The following is a 19764-nucleotide window of genomic DNA, read 5'->3' as shown; positions in this document are numbered from 1 at the left end:
TGGTGGAGGGCCCCCTCTCCTCTGCAGGCAGCAAAGACGGGGCCACCACCGCCCGCCGACACTCCCTGGGCAGACACGCACTAAAGAGGGGACAGGGACACACAGAGCACAGACCACTCCCCACCTTTTGACTGAGATTGTTTAATCACTCTTTTAAAAACACTTTTCATTTTCATTTTATTTATTTTTTATTTTTTTGGCCACGCCGTGCGGCCTGCGGGATCTTAGCTCCCCGACCAGGGATCGAATCCGCACCCCCTGCAGTGGAAGTGCAGAGTCTTAACCACTGGACGGCCAGGGAAGTTCCCTGTTTAATCACTTTTTTTTCTTTTTTAAAGTGAAAGCTTTCTTTTTCTTTTTTTTTTTTTTTTTAGTTTTTATTTATTTATTTATGGCTGTGTTGGGTCTTCGTTTCTGTGCAAGGGCTTTCTCTAGTTACGGCAAGCGGGGGCCAATGTTCATCCTGGTGCGCGGGCCTCTCATTATCGCGGCCTCTCTTGTTGCAGAGCACAGGCTCCAGACACTCGACACCCCCCTGTACACAGCTCTGCAAATAAAATAGCAACTCAGTATAGAGTTCTAAAGAATACACACATGTTGTTTTAGGAATCTAAATGCCCGCACCTACAGGAAACAGGATGGATGGGAAAAAACTGCTCTCTCGTCCCAAATAATGACCATTCAAATGTGAAATCAGATGTTTAATCGGACACAATTAAATATATTTATATATCTCAGACTGAAGAAACATAAGAAGTTAGAAATTACAAGTAGGTATATGCTTCCTATATTCAGATAAACTAGTTTCTATTAATTATTTAGATTCCAGATAGAGAGAAACAACGTTGGGAAGAAATTATAGATATTAAAGCAGATACACATGACAACACCATTTAAAGACACAAACAATATTTTGGCATTTTTCTCCCCATTCAGCCGGCCACTTTCCCTATTCTACTGTCTTCTGAGATGTAACACCTATTTAAGATGGAAAGAATGGTGTGCAACACGGGAAGCAGAGGTACCAGGGTTACCGGGGAGCGTCTTGTTCCCTAAAACGAGACCAGCGACACCCAGAGCGGCCTGCACACCTTCCCAGATGTTTAAGCGTCCTCAGTTTAAGGAAGTGCCTTCTCTGTTTCGGGGCGGGGGTGGTACGTTTGGCGCTCAAGTGGTATTTTGGCAAATCCAGATCGTTGCTAGATGCGTGTGTCTCCGTGACATCAGACAAGGGGGCAGGCGAAGAAGTGAGGAGTCTGAGCCCTGGGGGGAGCCCAGGCCATCCCTCTTCCCCAGCTGCTATGATCCCACATAGGTAAAAAGCAAAAAAAAAATGTGGGTCTCCCTGCGTTTCTCCCATGATGAAAGCACCCCTGGTCTTCTCTGGATGCCAGCAGGGCCCGAGCCTTCCCAGAGAGGGGACCACAGGTGCTTGCCGGGAGCTCGCTGAGTGCCCGGCTTTGCCCCGCACCCCCTCTGATTTCGGTCACCCTGCAGGGAAGCGTTTAGCTGCGTCTGTGTAAATCCTTATTTGTAGTTCATGACCGTGTCTGGAGTTTGGGGCTCGCCCCCTACCTTGCCCAGGTGAGGTGCCCCTGTGGTGGCTGGCCTGGAAGCAGGCACTCTGGGTGGGAAAGCGTCTGCCCCCAGCGGCCCTGCCCATCCTCGGGGGTGGAAGGTCGGGAGGGGCTGTCAACAGTGCAGGGCGGGAAGAGTGTTGAGCAGCCGGGATGAAATGCAGAGCTGGGCGACTTCCTTATTTCCTGCCCCAAAGCTGCAGAACGTCCCCATTCTGTCCACCTAAGTCCCGAATAAGCCGCGGTGTCTCCGGTGATAAACTGTTGTCAAGACAAACGCCGGTCGAGTTTCTTACAGCCGGTGGGGTGGCCTCCATTTGGTGCCTCATAGGCCTCTCTGGGCCCCGCCCTGCACAGCTGACGCCCCTCCAGGAAGTGACAGGTCACGAGCCAACTCTCTTCCGGGGACCACGCTGACAGCACCACCAGTACCACATGATTACGGTTAAGTGTGGATGGGTGCTTTAAGGAAAAATAAATTTTTTTTCAAGAAAGTGAAAATAGATGAACTGATTGCCCCCCCGTAATTGCATCTTCCCACAGATCTCTCTTTATTATTTAACTGCTAAACTGCACTGCCCACAGAGTCTTCAGGACCCGGTCACGAGGCAGCTGCGCTGGGAGGCGTGGTTAGGTCGTCCCCTGACTGCAGACGGCTCTCCCCGGGGCCTCGGCACACGCACTCACTGGGGAAAGGCTTTGAGGATGGCGTTCACCTCCTCGGCCACGGCCGTCAGTGCAAACTCGAACTGCTCCTGGAGGGACAGAAGGAAGGAGATGTGAGCGGGGGTCCCTTCTACGCCAGCCTCGGGCTCCTGTGTGTTACTCTGCAGAAAGAAACCGTTTAGGAGAAAAAGGGAAAGGTCGCAGATTTCCGTGGAAAGGAGAACAGGGCACTGGTTTGCAGGACCAATGGTTTGCAGGGCACTGGTTTGCACTACTCAATGCGGATGAGCCACGCTTCTCGTGTGGGAAAGTCTCATTTTTTATGGCTGCAAGAAGCTGCCAGTAGACACGTGAGCAGGACAACGGCTGCCGGAGGCTCCATGCGCCCCGCCAGGCTCCTTCTGACAGCAGCGCCCAACGCTGGACCGCGGCGAGAGGGGCTGTCAGCGCCTGACCCGTCATCCTGGAAGGCTCCGGCGCCAGCTGCTTCCCCGTCACGGGTGGGGACCGTGTGTGGCCCACATTTTGAGCAGCGTCGCCTTAGCTGAGATGCCTGGGTGGGGATGCCAGAAATCGGGAAGAACCCAGCGTTTGAAGTCCTTTTAAGACAGAAATTTATTTTAAGACAACCATTAACATAACAGGCAGAAGCTGCACTTAATGAATAAAATTCAATAAATGACAAGATGACCGTTTTGGCCTAGACTCAAGCGTAGGGCAAGAGCCATCTGAGCACGGAGGACGTGGAGCGCCCTGGCTGTGAAACATCTGAGCTGACCGGGTTTGCAAGGATAGGAAATCAGAAAGAGGGCTGCGATGCTTTAAACAGGGAGATGTGCTCAGCACAGGAGACCCGCGGGGCACGGTCCGCCGTCTCTCCCGGGGTCCCTGCCCCTCCGCATGAGGAGCAGCCGAGGCAGCATGTCCGAGCCCCGCGTCCACACAGGACGGGGCAGTGTGGCCCTAAAAGGGGTCAGGACAGAATGCCCTCTCCCAGCTCCACCCCTGACCTCGGGCACCAGAGACGGAGACGGGGCGCAGGGCCCGTGTGTCGTGTGCACGTGTGTACGTGCGTGTGCACGGGGAGGGTGGGAGACAGAGAGACAGAAGTACAGAGAGGGACGAAGAGACAGAGACAGAGAAAGAGACAGAGAGACAAAGACAGACAGACACAGAGGGAGAGACAGAGAGACAGACAGACACAGAGGGAGAGACAGAGACAGAGGGAGAGACAGACAGATAGACAGAGACAGAGGTAGAGACAGACAGAGACCGGGAGGCATAAACACGCCTCCAGGAAGAAGGCGAGTCGGGGTGTCAGGGATGGACCTGGGCAGCAGGACACCCCAGGGGTGAAGTCAAAGTGCGGAACCGGGACAGGTAGGGGAGGGCAGTGCACGGAGACCACGTGGACACGCCTGCGTGTATCCCAAGGGGGCAAACGTGACATCCTTACTTGGAGGTGACTGAACACACGAGTCGAATGGCTTTTATTTCTAAGTGACAACTGTAAGAGGAAATTTTATTACGGAAAAGCAAGTGTCAAGGCCTTTGATTAAAAGGGCACCTTTCTTTCAGGAGACGCACTGAAGGGGAAGGAAGCCGTCTGTTCACAAGACACACACGGAGGACAGCATTACTCATCTTCTGAAGTGCGTTATTTTAACTGCAGCCCCTGATTTCACCTCTCTTCCTAAAAATGAGCGTTTTGCTGGGCCTGTTACGGACGTACAGTGACGGGGTCGTGTGGACAGTGTCACGCGCCCACGTGACACCTCTCCCTGGATGTCCTCTCGGTTCGTGCCCTTGTGCTGCCCCCACCCCCCAGGGCTGGGTCTGTCCTCTGAGTGCCTGATGGGGCACAGCCGTCCAACAGGCATAGGCGGTTGGTTTGACTGAGAGCTTGCTTCCGGGTGGAAACAAACCCAGCTCTCTGTGACTTTTTACAACCTGGTGGAGCTCTGTGCCCGGCTAGGCGTCAGGGCTCCGTGGCTGCCCCAGGCCCCAGCCTCAGCGAGCTCAGAGCTTATGAACTGTTCTGACCGTATTCAGCTCAAATGATGCGATTTGACTAAACGGGTTCAAATGAACAGGCTGTGGACGACCTTCTCGTGGCTCGTGGGAAACAGCATTCAGATTTACGGCACTGTTTCGTCCGAGGAAATTTCCTACCTTTCTGTTAAATTGAACTTTAGGGCAAGCTCAGTGTCATGGAGTGATGTTGGGCAGAGCAGCCATCAGTGAAGAAAGAACGGGGGCGCGTGGGTGTTTGCTGTGCTTTATCCGCGCGACGCCAGGAGCTGACTCTCCGTACGCTCTGCACGGCAGCCTTGGCCAGCTCCCCCGCACCCCAGGAAAAGGGCGGGGGTCCGGGCCAGCCCACCCACACAGGAGGCCACAGCTTTTCCAGCCTCTGCCGTCTGGGAGCACCCGGATGCTGGGGCAGAACCCTCTGGCCAACAGTGTCCCCTTGTCACTTAAGGAAACCAGAATGTGAGTGACCATGAGGTATGTGAGGCTGCCACAGGGCAGCGCCCCCTCCTCCAGGCGGGGCTGGGACCACCCCTCTGCGCTCGCTCTGGCCCACGCGCTGCAGACCACAGGGGGCTGAATGGGGTTCGTCATGTATTAGGAAATGGTTTTTTCTGTTTTGGAGGGAAGATCCGTCTTCTCAATAATTCTGCCTAGATCCGTCCCAGAGTCCGTGTGTTTTGAGGATCCTTGTACCTTTGCGGGGCGGACGGGCCTGGCTGGGAGGGGCCCAGCTGCAAGGAGGGAAGATGGGGGGTGCCCAGCTGCAAGGAGGGAAGAGACGGGTTTGAATTTAGGGTCCTGAGCATTATCCACACAGCAGTCAACGGGGTGGCATGGAAGGCAGATTTGACCAGAGATAGAATCAGCTCTTCATTCCTGGTTGTAAGTCGCCCCTGCTGCCCCAGCCCCGGTTCTGGGACGTGGGAAGTTGTACGGCTGCCGGTGGCCATGTAGGGCCCAGACCATCCAGGACAGTGAACCGACCCCGCATTTCTGGATGACCAGGCCACTACCCCCAGCACGGTCAGTCCCACGGGCGCCAAACCTGTGGGCTACGGGGTACTGGGACGGCATCGCGTTGTGATAAAGCTGAACCACAAACAAAGAGGTGTGAGCAGGGTCTAGTTCTCCCCGGGACACCACCACTGCCAGCAGAGAAAGACTGACCAGCGGGGAAGGCTGGTGGCCGCGCCCTGAGCCCAGGGGCCGAGCTCACCTCTCCAGCGAGGACACACACCTTCTTCCGGTACGCTCCTCTCAAGACACACACCCGGACCCCATCACAGGGGCACCGGACACACCCCAGCCAGAGACAGTCCACAGAAGCACAACCAGACCTGGCCGGTCCTCAAGGCCATGGTGCTGTCCACCGGGGGAGGTGAGGGGGGCAGGACCAGTGGGCACACCGTGTGGCGGCTCCTGGACGGGACCCCGCTCCAGAGAAAGGTCCCTGGGAGATCTGACGCGGTGCGCACATGAGCTACTGGCATCGAATCAGTGCCAGCTTCCTGGCCTCGCTTGTTCCCTGTGGTTACGAAGTGTAACAGCGGGAAGCTGGCGAAGGGCACACGGGAATTACTTGTATTTTTTCTGCAAGTTTTTGCAGGTCTGAAATAATTTCAGATTTCAAAAAATCTAAGAAAACATAAAGTGTGCAGTGACTTTCACATAAGATTCCACATAAGGGTCTGGTGACAGTGCTACACTTTCTAGGGCCCGAAATAAAGCAGAGGGACAGAGGGGCTGTCGGTGCTGGTGTCACCAAGCCGCTCCCCCCCGCCCCACCCCAGATGCGGGAAGAGAGCAGGGCAGCTGTGATCGCCAGCTGGACAGGGCAGGGCTGGGCAGAGATCCTGACCACTGAGTGCTTTCTCTGGTCCTACTTACAAGAGGGTTCTGATTCTACAAGAGAATTAAGTTGGTTTTGCCTCAGCGCTTGGGGCTTTGACAGTGCAGAACCAGCCAAGGGGCCCTTGAAATGATCTTCAAGGTCAAAGTGTGCTTGCTGGACTTTACCAGGCCCTTGGCTTCTTCCTCCTCAGCGGAATGGGTGGCATTTAGACTGTTCTCTCTCCCCTCAGGCTCAGACACTGCACTGTCCTGCTTGATTTCTCATAGGGACAGAGAGGGAGGGAGGGCGTAGGAACTGCTTGCCCTTTGTGGGGGGCGGTAAGACCCCGAGGCAGGATGACTGGGGTCCCAGAATCGTCACCACCAGGCACCAAAGCACAACCCAGCTTGATTTCCCAGGAGAGCTTATGATAACTTCAAGTCCCCTCAAGTATAAAGCAGTGATTTTGGAAGGGCGTCTTTCATGATTTATGGCCTTTGGTGGAGGCGCTAATGGCATCGCAGAGTCGAGACTACACCGAGAAGGAGAAGAGTCTGTATTTATGGCTGCAGGATGTTTGGGAGTGTCTGTGGTTGGACACAGATATTTCTGGAATGCTGAGGGAATGGGTCATCACAGTGACCTGTTTCTAGCTCTGATTAACCCAAGGCCAACCAGGAATCTTTTTTGTCTTTGCTCCTTTTGCTGCAAACTTGGCCTTTTTAATAAGTATGCACCTGAGCTACTCAGGGTGCTCAGGGACCCAGCAGCACCTGGGGACATTCTGGTGACCACTGTCCTGATGACCGCACGGCAGAGCTGCAGCTGTGGGAGCTGGAAATACGGGAGGTGGGCAGAATGTTGCATGAACACAGAACATTTCACGCAGGGGTACCGGCGTTTACCACTGACCTCTGACTATAAAACTGCAGTGTTCTCCCTCCCTCCCCAAATCTGGGACATGGAGAGTTCCCAGGGCCTGAGATCTGACCGCATCTGCTTAGGCTGAAATGTCTGGCTGCTGCTGGAGCTGCCCTAGACCCTGCAGGGTGGGGCTGCCTGCGTCCTGCCCCGTGCAGCCCTGGCCTGGGAGGAGGCCAGTCGGCCTGACCCTCGCTCCTCTCGAGAAAACCTCCACACAAAGACCCAGCCCCGCAAAGCCCTGGCAGCCCCGGGAACTGGCCGGCAGTACCTTTGTCTGAACCATGCGTGGCCTCTGGTCCCGCAAGTGCTCCAGCGTCGCGGCAATGTCGATCTCTTTAGCGCCTGCAACAAACACAAATTGGGCTGAGTTCAGGCACAAGACAATCCGCGCTCTGCGTCCCTCTCCTGCTGCTGGGGTCCCTCAGGGCTCAGTGGCCAAATGACAATGACAGTCATCCCTCAGCTGCCTGGCTGGCAGGCAATTTCAGGGTTCACACAAGAAAACAGGGCAAGGCGGCTTTCATTAGCATTGATTCAAGAAGGCTGGACTGACAAATGATATCAGATGCCTATATAGATACCCACAGCAAGCTGTCGCCAGGAGGGACTAGGGCTTTCTTGATTTTTTTTTTTTTTTTTGGTGGCATCTTAAGACTTTTATTTATTTATTTATTTTGGCTGTGCTGCACGGCTTGCAGGATCTCAGTTCCCCGACCAGGGATTGAACCCAGGCCACGGCTGTGAAAGCCTGGAATCCTAACCACTAGGCCACCAGGCCATCAGGGAATGCCCAAGAATTTTTTTTTAAAGATATTTTTGATGTGCACCATTTTTAAAGTCTTTATTGAATTTGTTACAATATTGCTTCCATTTTATGTTTTGGTTTTTTGGCTGCGAGGCATGTGGGATCTTAATTCCCTGACCAGGGATCGAACCCGCACCTCCTGCATTGGAAGGTGAAGTCTTAACTACTGGACCACCAGGGAAATCCCCCCAACAATGCTTTAAGTCATAGGAAGTAGCAGATAAACTTTAATTTCTATTGCATAGGATTTTTATTCAGAGAAATGAAAAATTAGACTAACTAATCTTACACATCTAAATATTGGCTTCTAAAGGCAGAGTTCCCTGCCTGTGAGAAGTGAGTGTTCCAAACGTTAAGAAAAGGTGAGGACGCCCCACGTGCTCACGGGTTAGTCGTGTGGCCTAGATCCCCTCCTACGGACGCACCCACCTGACAGCAGGTGACTTGGGTGCCACAGAAATAATACTGTTTGAGTTTGAAAATGTAACCTTATGAATTCCGCGTACATTCTTGTTTTCCCATCTTGCCAGGTCCTGTGGTAGCTGGACAACAAACGAGGCCGGGTCCCAGGCTCGCGAGCTTCCTACACTTCAGCGGGGAGCACCTCACATCTGCCGTGCAGTCCTGTCAAATGCTGGGGGCTTGGGCGGGGCGGCACCTCTCAAGTCGGCCGGGACCCCCTCACCAACCCCCAGTAGGTGCACGTCACGCGCAGCATTTCGTCTCACGGTGCCAGAACTGTCACCACGCCCTGTTCAGGGGAAATTGAGGCTCGTCCCGGTCACACAGAGCAGGTAGCCATGCTCATCGGACCTAGACGTGGAAGCGAGACCGGGCTGGTGGCCACCAGGACGGCCCTGGTCTCCCACTTCCATCACACCTGCGTGTGCACAGCCCTGCCCTTGGCCGGGAGCTGGGAGGCGCGCCTGAAAACGTTCAAGGCCGCGGTAGCCTTAGTGCCCTGGTTCATCCTGGGGGCCTGAGGCCCACGTGGGTGACAGCTGAGCCGCCAGCGCCTTTTTCCAAGTGGCAGGGAGATGCCGCTGGGGACACGGATGAGGGTGGGAGGGAAGGTGGGGGGACCGCACACTGTCTCAGGGAGTGGGTGCCTGAAGTGGGAGGGGCTGGCGGCTGGAGGGAAGGTGGGGACGGCTGGGAGGAAACACATTCCAACCAGGTGCTGTGCTCGCATCAGGGAAACTGCCACGAGTATTGGGAATCCGGCAGTAAGTCGCTGAGACCGGGAGGGCAGGATCCGGGCTGACCCCCCTCGGCCAGCACGGTGGCCAGTCCGAGTGCCTCGAGGTGCGGGGACAGTGTGGCATGAGCTCATCTCATCTAAGCTGGCCGTCCTTCCAGACGATGAATGCCCTCCGTCGGGTATGGGAACACCCCAAGCCCCCCCGACTCTTAAATCAAAGTCTTTCTAGGAAGTCTTTCTTTCTGGGGGATCTGCTGAGAAACTCATCCAGGCGGAAGACAGGGTCTCCTTCTGTTTGCCTGAAGGCTCCTCTGAAGGTGTCAGAAGTTTTTGAAAGCTGACAAGGTCACAAGATGTACAGTCTTGTTTTGGGGGGAACCTGTGAGTCCAGAACAGCCTGAAACAGTGGGTGTAAGAGGAGCTACAGGGGGGGGGTGTCCCCCGGCCACGTGTGCAGCGGCCCCCCGAGTGGCCCCCTGTGCCGGGAACCTGCTTCCTCACCTCCCCAAAGGAACACAGAAATGGGCTTCTTCAAACCACAGGTTTGCCTTAAGAAAGTGAAGTCCTACGTGGAGAGCCAGCACGGAGAGGGGAGTCCTACCCCTGAGACCCGAGTTCTCGTCCCCCCAGAAACACCCAGGTGCCTGGTCAGGGTGGCCCCTCTGGACGCAGCACGGAGCTGTTGCTGCAGTTTAATTCCAAGCGTGAAGAGGCCCGACTGTGGGCAGGACACAGAAAACTCCGCCTGGGAGCGTCCGGGGCGGGCGCAAAGCTCCAGCGGGAGCAGAGCACCGAGGGGCCTCGTTGGGGACCCGCGGGTCAGTGCGCGGTGACCGCGCGATGCACAGAACGTATTAGATGCTCAGTGCATGTGACCCCGCAGATTCCGTGAACAGAGCCTTCTGGAGAAGTGCTATCACTGGGCAGCTCTGTCCTGCTCCGTGGATGCCAGGAGAACGAGGTGTGGGGTAGAGTCTGATTCATCAGCTCAGAGACGATCCTAGTCCTTTAAAAACAAAGTCCTGAGGGGTCCAGACTTAACCCCCCACTTTTTACAGTTGCTCAGGGCAGCGTCTTTAGTCCTTGAAACTGGTTTGAAAGACTCTTTCAACGGCCCTTTTCTTCCGAAGGGCTAGTCTGAGCAAGAGAACCGGCATGAAGGCCCAAACCCCCCGTCCCTCCTCTGTCAGCCTGGAGCGACTCTGCAGGGCTCTGCCTGGGGCCACGTGCAGGTCCCCTCTGAAGGCAGCTCCGTGGGGAGACTGTATGGCCACCGGGTGATGCTCTGATCCGGTGCTACAGACGAAACCTCTCTCTTCACTGCACTCTCCTTCGGACGACTGCTGACAGAGGCAGTGAGAAAGAGGAAGGAGAAAGCCTACTTAGGTCTTCCCTAGACAAAACGCCTGGGGACCACGCCTCAGATCACGCTTAGCCTGAAGCCAAGACTCAACGGTGGAGGGAATCAAATTAAAGCTTACAAAACGTACAGTGCTGAAAATAGAGGAGTAATGGATGTATCGGGTAGACTCAGCGGTCCGACGTGGATGGCTGGTGTCTCCCTGCGTGTTAGGATCGAGGAGAGTTAGTTGTCTGAAGTGTGTGTAGAGAGAGAAGTTTCCATAGAATGCACACGCGGGATCTTTTATGGGGGCGGGGAGGCACGGCCCTGCATGCTGTTCAGTGACCCCGAGCGTCCTGGTGACCCTGCGGTGCATGAGACACACAGTCTGCGTTTACAACCCAGAGCCTCGGGGCTGGAGGGAGGGGTGTGTGTCCTTCATCACCTTATACAAGGCTTTACTGATAGGAAGCTCCCTCTACTGCTTTTAAAATGGAATGCTCTCTACAAATCCCATTTGCTGATCACACGTCAAGGTCCAGGCGAACAGACACACGAGGTGCGGTGCTCAGGTCGAAAAGCGTGTGAAGAGTGGAGGAATTAATTATAACAGATGCAAATAAAACCCAGACAGAAGACGGGGTGTGATTTCAGGGAGAGGTTTCTGGCATGTTCTATCTGAGAAGCATCACCGCTATTCGGATACGCGAGGAATGTACGTGCTTATTTAAGTCGCCCCGCGGTCGGCTTACGCTGGTGATTCCATGAATGTACCACACAGGCAGAGGCAGCCTGTGAATTTGGGCCCAGCACCGCACAGGGCGATTGTGAGCCAGTCTGACCCATCTTTCCCGGCACCAGTGACCCAGCAGGTGCGCTGCAGACTCGAGGCCGGAGTGGCCGGCGGGGTCCTGAGAGACGCTGGCCGGGCGCCACCCCGAGCACCGACCAGCACACACGAAGGGCTGCCGCTGCGGCTTCCCAGGGTGCTCGGGGGGGCCATTGGCTCCGAAGTTCACATTATTGGTTAAATACATTTTTAAGACAACAGAGGCTTTTAAGCTTTAGATAAAAAAGTATTCGCCATCAAACAAGAAACATTAAAAGAACGTAAGTATTAGCAATATTAAAACAGTTTTTTAGGATGCGAGAATCAATTCAAAGTGAAAGAAAGCCGAGCGAACGGGCCACCGGTGCCTCCTCACGAGGCTTGTTCTGACTTCTCCCAGTGATTGCTGGCTAGTGGGCGGGGCGTGGGGCTCGCGGATTTTGGCGGCGTGGCCGCGGCTCGCCGTCGAGAGCATCCACAGCAACATCACGTAATAAACAGAAATACATTTTGTTGCAGAGCTTTTACCCAGAAGGTTTTGCAGACGGCAGGGATGCAATGTATCCTTTTTTTCTTGTAAAAAAAAAAGCCGTCATGCGTCAAATGCACAAGAGAGAAAGGCCTTTATTTTGCAGGAGGAAATTGTCTCAATTCCACCCTCTGGGAGAACTGAGGAAAGCTCTGCTCCTCGCTAAACACACCTAAAGGGACGAAGGGAGAGCGGTGACGGTCATGAGCCCGCAAGGAGCAGTGGGGAGCAGTGCCTATGTCCCAGGACGAAGGCAGAGCTGTCTGAGCGCCGAGCTGGGTCCCGAGAGCCTGTGGTCTTCGGCTGAGCTCCGTTTGGGAAGGAAGGGCTGAGCAGTGATAGGCAGGGACAGCGCGAGGCCTCACCCCTGCAATCGGCAGGGCTGGATGTCGCAGCTGGGGTCCCTCTGGGTCAATAGGATGACCGAGCCTTGACCCCAGACGCTGCAAGTCAGGGGGCATCACAGCCGGAGGGCAGCCCTCCTCCCGCCTCTGGGTGCAGGTGCCGCCTCCAGACCCTGGCCTCCCACTGTGCACGCACGTGGGCACGTTCCCACACACTCCCCACGGTGCACACGCACACACACGCACGCACAGATGCACACGCACACACTCTGTCCTGGGTCTTCCGTGCCGAGCAGTTCCTACTTCATGTTTCCGGATGGTCTGAATCGACTGAAGATTTATCAAAATTAAAAAGGAAGACTTTTTCGCTGGCCTTCTAGATGAACGATCATCTCCCTTTCACGAGGTTTCACTGGGATCCAAGGAGACAAACTGGCATCATATTCACTTGAAAATCAAGTATCTCAGAACCCAAACAAACCAGGTATTTTTCATGTTTTTGAAAACAAATTCGAAATCGTTTTTCAGGAGAAGCTAGGATGCCTCCACGTCTTTATAAATAAATACAAGTAAATGAAAGCAGGACTGGGCGTGTCGCCCATAAGGATGCCATCACTTACGCTCCAGGAGGGGACGGAACTGTGCGACGCATCTGCGATGTTCAGCGAGGCGCCGGAGTGTCTGTGACGCTGCGCCCGTACCGGCAGCCTCAGCGCCGAGAACAACCCGGCAGCCAGGTGCGCGCGAGGGCACAGTGGTTAAAAAGAGGGCGTCAGGAGGGGGCGGCCGTTAAACTCGTAAAGAAGAGACGGACGTGACGGCCACGAGCAGCCTGAGGCCTGCAGGAGCGCGCCGTTCGGGTCCCCACGCGCCCCGGGAAGGCAGGCGCCGCGGACACAGCGCGGGCACGGGAAGCTGACGGCGGGGACCTCACTGCCTCCCGGTTCCGCCCACGTGACAAGGAACCACGCAGGACGCACACGCCCCGGGACACACTCAGGTCCTCAGTGGACGGGTCAGGGTTACGAAGGGGACGAGGGGTGGGTCATCCGGGTGATGTCTGCGGCTGCAGGGAAGAGGCTGGGGAGCCCACCGAGGCCGTAATGACACGGAGGCTCAGGGGAGCAGGGGCTCTGAGGCGGCCCTCCCGTGTCACCCAGGACCTTGCACTTGGGGCCACGGACGCACTCCTGAGTCCCCATATGATCAGAGCACAGGGGGCAGGAGGGCGGGCGGCCGGGCCTCGTGGGACCGATGGCCGCCCCGAGGGGCTGGGCCCTTGTTACCCTTGAACTGAGGGGCAAGTGCTCCAGGGGAGCTGGGCTCTCAGCCACTCACAAAACCCCCATCGAAGGCTCTCCGTGCCCCTCCTCCCACCTCGGCCCCCGAGTCTATGTCTGGGTCAGAAACTGAGGGCGCAGCCGGCCCCACGGCCTGGCCGGGGACGGGGCTACTTAGTTACTCAGCTGACGGCAGCACGGGGACCACGTTCCTTGGGTTCCTCGCACCGTCTCCACCCATGAAAGGAGAGGCAGGGTCCGGGGAGGCCTCATCGGGCACCGCGAGGTCGTAAGGACAACACAGACGGTCAGCACTTGTCACAGAACGTTCTAACACAAGTTCACGCAACTGTGGCAGGATTTTCTGGGAGGGTCACTAGTGCAAAGTGACAGAGGCGTGGTCCCCAACACCACTGCCCACCCACAGAGCGCGGCCTCAGGGTCCTACTTAACACAGTGTTTGAGCCGTCACTGCCCCGCGACCAGGGTTGCTGTGCTCGGGGACTTCCTGCCACCAGGGAGGGACGAGGGGTCTTTGGCAGGAGAGGGGACGGACCCTCACTGTCTGGGGAGGAGCCGTGAGCTGCTGCTGAGAGGGGCCACGGCAGCTTTGCTGGGCCTCCGGGGTCTCCGAGGTAGGGAGACTCTGGGGCAGCGGGCAGCCGGTGATGCGGAAGGAGTCTTGTGGCCTCCAAGCCGTGGCGATCCTGCCAAACACGGCCAGCCAGGCCTGCCAGGGGCCAGCGGGGCAGACGGTGGCAATGCTCACGGGGACAGGGTGGGGGGCCAGTCTGGGTTTGGGGACGAGAGAGAGGAAAACCTGGGTGACAAGCTGGCTGTCGCTCATCTGGGCAAAGGAAGTGCGCATGGGAGGGACGGCCCTGGACCGGCGTCGGGTGGGGTCCAGCCAGGTCTCCCGCTTCTCATCGGCCACGTGGGACTGTGTCCACGGGTGAGTCAGGAGGGAGCAGGAGCCATGTGAGCAGGTCTGACCCACGAGATGCACGGGGGTTCCACACCGGCCAGGAGCGCCCCCTGCGGCCCTAACAGACCCAGCTACCCGCTCCGCCCCTGTCCCCGGGCCGCGCAGCCTGGCCGTGTCTCTGCAGTGCTGCCCCCTCACCTCTTGGGCTCTGCCATTTGCAGAAAGACCAGGGCTCCGCAGCAGCCTGGCCAGCTGGATGCCTTCCGGCAGGTCACCAAACCTCCGGGGATCTGCTTCCTCAGTTTGCAACCAAGTGTCGGCATAAGGGAGCCCTCAGGGCCCCTTGGGGCTGCGAGGAACGGGCTACAGATGCGTACGGGGCTCTGTGACAGGCGTGGGGCGAAGCGCCCCCCGCCACTGCCCCCGCAGCCCGGGGCCTCGACGGTGCTCGCTGCCCCAAGTCACAAGCTGCAGCCGCCACCTGCTTCTCTCCATGGAGTGTAAAGCCCAGGAGGACAGACCGTTTCCCTTGTTCACCATGTATTCTGGGTGCTCAATAAGTACTAGGTTGGAACGGCACTTCTGTGGTTCAGCCCGTATTTGCCAAAAGAGGAACGACACCACGATGGTGGCCGAGGGGGACAGCAGGGCCCAGGAGCGGGGAAAGGGGCTGGGGGGTACGTCCCCCGCAGACCAGGGCCGGGTCCTGGGTTCTGTAGGAAGGAGCCGGCGTGGCCCCGAGAGAGGGGCTGCGAACACGTGGGGCCTCCCGAGATCTTTCTCTTTAACATCCCGCTGACCGCTGTGTGCAGGAGAGACGGGCACAGGAGCGAGCGGGGAAGCCAGTCCAAGGCCACCGAGGGAGGGACGGTGGGAGCAGGGCCGAGAGACAGAAGAGACGGAGGACCGGACACACGTGGACGACCACCTTCAGCGCTGCTCCCTGGAGCACAGCCACCCGACGGGACTTCCTGCTACGGGCGTGTTGTCCGTCTGCACCGCCCGTTTGGCAGCCATCGGGCACCTGTGTTATCAGGGCGCCTGGCATGTGGTCAGCGTTTCAATCTTATCATGTAAGTTGCCACACGTGGCTAGTGGCTACTGCCCTGAACAGTGCAGCTCTGGGGGAGTGCTGGGTTTTAAAAGTCCAATGAGCCATGAAGCGTTACTTCTCCCAGAATGGGAGAAAATATTTGCAAATCACACATCTGATAAGGGTTTAATATTCACAATATATAAAGAACTCCTACACCTCAACAACAAAAATAACAAACAGCCCAATTAAAAAATGGGCAAAGAACTCGAATAGATACTTCTCCAAAGAAAATATCCAAATGGTCGACACACACATGAAAAGATGCTCAACATCTCTAGTCCTTAGGAAAAGGCAAAGCAAAACCACAGCGAGATGCTGCTTCCCAGCCACGAGGATGGCTACTATCAAAACCCCAGAAAATGACACAAGTGTTGAAGGGGGTGTGGAGAACTGGAGCCCTTCCTTATGCACTGTTGGTGGGAATGGAAAATGGTGCAGCTGCCGTGGAAAACAGTACGGAGGGTCCTCAAGAAATTAGAAATAAAACTACCATACGATCCAGCAATGCCACACTGGGTGTATAACCCAAAAGAATTGAAAGCAGAAGCTCAAAGAGATGTTTGCACACCCATGATCATAGTAGCATTAATTCAATAGCTGAAAGGTGGAAGCAACCCGAGTGTCTATAGATGGATGATGGATAAGCTACCTGTGGTCCACCCCTGCAATGGAACGTTATTCAGCCTCAACCAGGAAGGAAATCCTGCCACTGGCTCCAACACAGGTGAACCTTGAGGACATGATGCTCAGTGACATAAGCCAGGCACAGAAGGACACAAACTGTCTGATTCTACTCATATGAGGTCCCAAGAGCTGTCAAATTCACAGAGACAGGAGGTACGATGGAGATTATACATCCCCTTATAAGAGGAGATGCTTACTGATGTCACCACGTGACAGGGACATAGTAAAGAAGATGAGCTTCCTGAGGATGGAGACCGGGAGCTGGACAGATGGCCACGTGGGTGCTGGACATCCCTTCACACTCCGTGCTAAGACCACTTAGGGCGAACTCGCGGCCGACGTGAGCTTAAAAGGCATCTCCGGGTGCACCTGCTGACTCGGGCTGGCACTCCACGTCATACAATGACATCTCAGTCCTGCAGCTCCTGCCAAACGAAAGGAACAGGCCCCCCAGGACAGTCCGGGCCTGTGGACACCCCAGAAGCCAGGAGGCTCAGGGCGGCACGGCCAGCTTCCCAGAGGTGGGGCTTCCTCCGTGGCCCCCGGTGAGGGACAGCCAGTGAGCCCGCCTCCTCCGGGTGACCCAGCAAATGTGATCCTTGGGAAGCCCCACCATCCGCCTGGCGCTCTCCATTTGGTTGAAAAATTGTGGTGAAATATGAAAAACCCTGGGCAAAGAGAGGTCACGGACAAAAATGTAAAAGGCACAAGCTTGGAAAGTATCCCGGCTGCAAAACCAACATTGCTACGTTTGAGCTCAGTCCCTAGGTGAGAGAGGAACGCTACCAAACCCTGATTCTGACCCAAAATATTAACCCTGAGTTAGAAACGTCTTCACAGCCACAGGAAAAATGTGTGGAAGAATTTTACAGGTTGACCCCTGACTTTCCCGCCACAAACGCCGGGCAGAGAACCAGCCCCCCCAGCTCAGACTTCAAACCGCATCCTGTCTGCTCGCTGACAGACCAGACGGTGCCGAAAGCTCCGTATGATTCCTGGTGTACACGCAAAGGCCCCAAAGGCTTTACTCCCCCGAAGCCCGGGTGCCTGGCCGAGGCCCCAGGCTGTGGCTGGCTGGGCTGGCTGAGTGTCCCCGGCCAGCCTCAGAGCCCAGGGCCGACGCAGGCACTGGGCTGCAGGAGAGCTTGGGAGAGGCATTCTTCGGTCCTCCTGCAATTCATTCCTTTCAGAAAAGGAAACGGGAAGAAGGATTTCGTGTCCAGGCCCAGAGCCTTTGATCATTTGATGAACGCGGGACGGCAGCACGGGCCTCCGGCTTCTCAGGCCAGACAAAGGTGGTCCTGGCCGCCCGGCCCCGCGAGCCTGGCCCAGAACAAAACCCCGGCGGCCGCTCGCCGGGGCGGCCTGGGAAAGGCCCACCTCGCAGGCCGAGGGGCCTCCCCGCCCTTTGATCTGTCCCGAGACTACAGCCTGGGCCCCGGGTCAGGGGATTTCATAGCGCGGGCCCCCGGGCAGAGGGGAGCAGGTCAGGAGCAGAATGAGGGGTGACCAATCTCTGAAAGAGCCTGGAGACCGCCCTCCCGGGCCAGTTCCACATGGCTGGGCTCGCACTGTTGCCGCAGCCGAGCTCCAAGCGGGATTTGACAGGACGGGGCAGGCACCTCAGGCCCAGCGGCTGGCAGGGGTGGGGGTGGGGGCAGCCGGGATGGGAGTTGGCCCCGCCCCCGGGGCTGTGGCACTTTCCTGCTCCAGGTGCCCCCACACCTGCGGGGTGGACACCCGGGTATTCCCCCCACCCCGGTACCCCTGGGGCCCCTGTCCTTGGACGAGCCGGGCGCCACGCCACGCGGTGTATACCCAGTGGGTTCCTGTGTCACCTGCTTACACACAAAGGCAGCACCTCAAACACGCAAGGCGATCTGCGTTCTCGGAAGGCATTTGGTTTGATAGACGGGGAAACACTACACGTGACAGCAGAGGGGAGCACGACGATGGGGAAGAAGCAGGGATTCCGCCGGGGGCTGCGGGCTTGCAGTGACTGCGCATTTGCAAATGAAGAGACAGATACAGTCGATGGGACACAGCGGCATTACTGGACGGGGAACAAATGACCTTTCAGCCAAAAAAGTTATCTTTTTGGATCTAAGACCAAAACATGTTATTAAAAGCACCATCAGAGCATTTGCATTTGCTTCGTTGTTTCTTTGTTTGCACATCACAGCTCGGAGCTACTTCAGGGCGTGAAATACGGTCTCTGGTGGTGCGAGCCCGGCCGGCCCACTGTCCCGCACCCCTGCCTCCCCTCCTCTCCCGGAGCCGTCAGGGAGCCTGCGGCACCAAGGGGGGCCAGTCCTGGGTCCTGGCTAGTCATATGCTTACTAGCTGTAGGGCTGGTAACTTGCTCAAGCTCTCTAGCCCTTGTGTGTAACACAATGGCTATTATTTTATCTCCACACATCGATATCCTTGGGCTAAAGATGTGTTCTGTTTTTCTTTTTTTCTTTTAACCAGGAGAAATGGAGTAAGAAAGATGCCTATTTCAGAGTTGCTGGCAGTTGTGTGACAATGTATAGAAATCCATTTCTATAATCAGTGTCTGCTCTTATTGCCAGGCAAAGGATGAAGGGTGGGTGTCCTGGAAGGTGGGTGCCCTAGCTAAGAACACACGTGTGCGTGTGTGTGTGAGTGTGTGTCAATGTAGAGAGGAGGACGTTTTCACAGGTGGGAAGGAGACCATGAGATGCCACTCGTCCCAGTGTTTCCTTCCCAGGTTCCCTGGAGGCTGACAGGCATCTCAAGAACAAGGAAGTGTCTTTTCAGGTCAGGTTAGGGTCTCCCTGCTGACGTGCGCGTGGTTCTCCCAGAGGCGGGTCCGAGAGAATCTTCTCCCACTTGACTACGGAGCGCACTCTGGCCTCTAAGGGGACACCTCACGGGTTTGTTCTGTGGACCACACTTGGGGGGCCGCCAGCCCCGTCTGGTCCCTGCACTCTCATGGGTTAAACTCCACCCAAGCCATGAACTCATCCCAGGTCTGTGCTCAGATCCCAGCACTCTAAGCCCAAGTCCCCGGACACTGTCTCTAGGAGGGAAAGGCCCAGGACCACGGAGAGTGATTCATGGGCTAAAACGATGTTACAAAGGGGCATCCAAAGGTGACCTATTTTAGAGACAATCACTACAAGAGATTTTAGGTGGCTCTGAATTTTGCAAATATAGTTTTAATAACAGGGAGGATTTGTTTAAGGTTATTCTTAGCTGCTGAAACACTGAAAGATCAGGGCTGCCTTCTCCTCACTCCTGATGTTAACACAGGACGTCCTCAGCGAGCACTCATCCAGCACCTACTGTGCGCTGAGACCAGGGTGCGACCCCGGGCGGAGGAGGTGACAAAGGAGGAACCTTAGAAATGAACGTGCTTGCTGCAAACAGCTTTCCTGCGACTCAGGAAAGGGACAACAGGCTAATTTTCCCCAAGGCTTTCTGTGACTACTGCACCGAGGTTGCCATGGCAACCCCATCCGGCTCAGAGCCACAACAAAGCAGCCCCGCTCTGAGTCTTACCTTTGGCCATCTTATTGAGAACCATGTCGATCAGGATGTAGGTGCCGCTCCTGCCCGCGCCGTCACTGTCAATAGAAGGAGAGAGATGAGGACACAACGCACCATGCTGTCCCCACTCCCCACATGCCAACGATGAATCTTCCCTCTGTGCTCAAGGGGGGCCCATGAGAGG

The 19764-nt window shown here is 56.2% G+C and overlaps 1 protein-coding gene across 1 annotated transcript in view; it reads right to left on the bottom strand.

Annotated features, from left to right (window-relative positions):
* Positions 1-688: 688 nt before the first annotated feature.
* The window catches only part of PTPRN2 (protein tyrosine phosphatase receptor type N2), a 710720-nt gene continuing 691644 nt past the window's right edge, over positions 689-19764 (bottom strand). Inside the window, exons 21-23 of the mRNA XM_057550450.1 lie at positions 19593-19657; positions 7301-7374; positions 689-2332 (exon numbers count right to left, since the gene is read on the bottom strand). Coding sequence (XP_057406433.1) covers positions 2261-2332; positions 7301-7374; positions 19593-19657 — 211 coding nt within the window. The 3' untranslated portion in view covers positions 689-2260. The remainder of the gene's footprint in view (positions 2333-7300; positions 7375-19592; positions 19658-19764) is intronic.

Source organism: Balaenoptera acutorostrata, chromosome 7 (assembly GCF_949987535.1).
Source record: "Balaenoptera acutorostrata chromosome 7, mBalAcu1.1, whole genome shotgun sequence".
In the NCBI taxonomy this organism is placed as follows: Eukaryota; Metazoa; Chordata; class Mammalia; order Artiodactyla; family Balaenopteridae; genus Balaenoptera; species Balaenoptera acutorostrata.
This window is presented reverse-complemented; position numbering and strand designations above follow the sequence as displayed.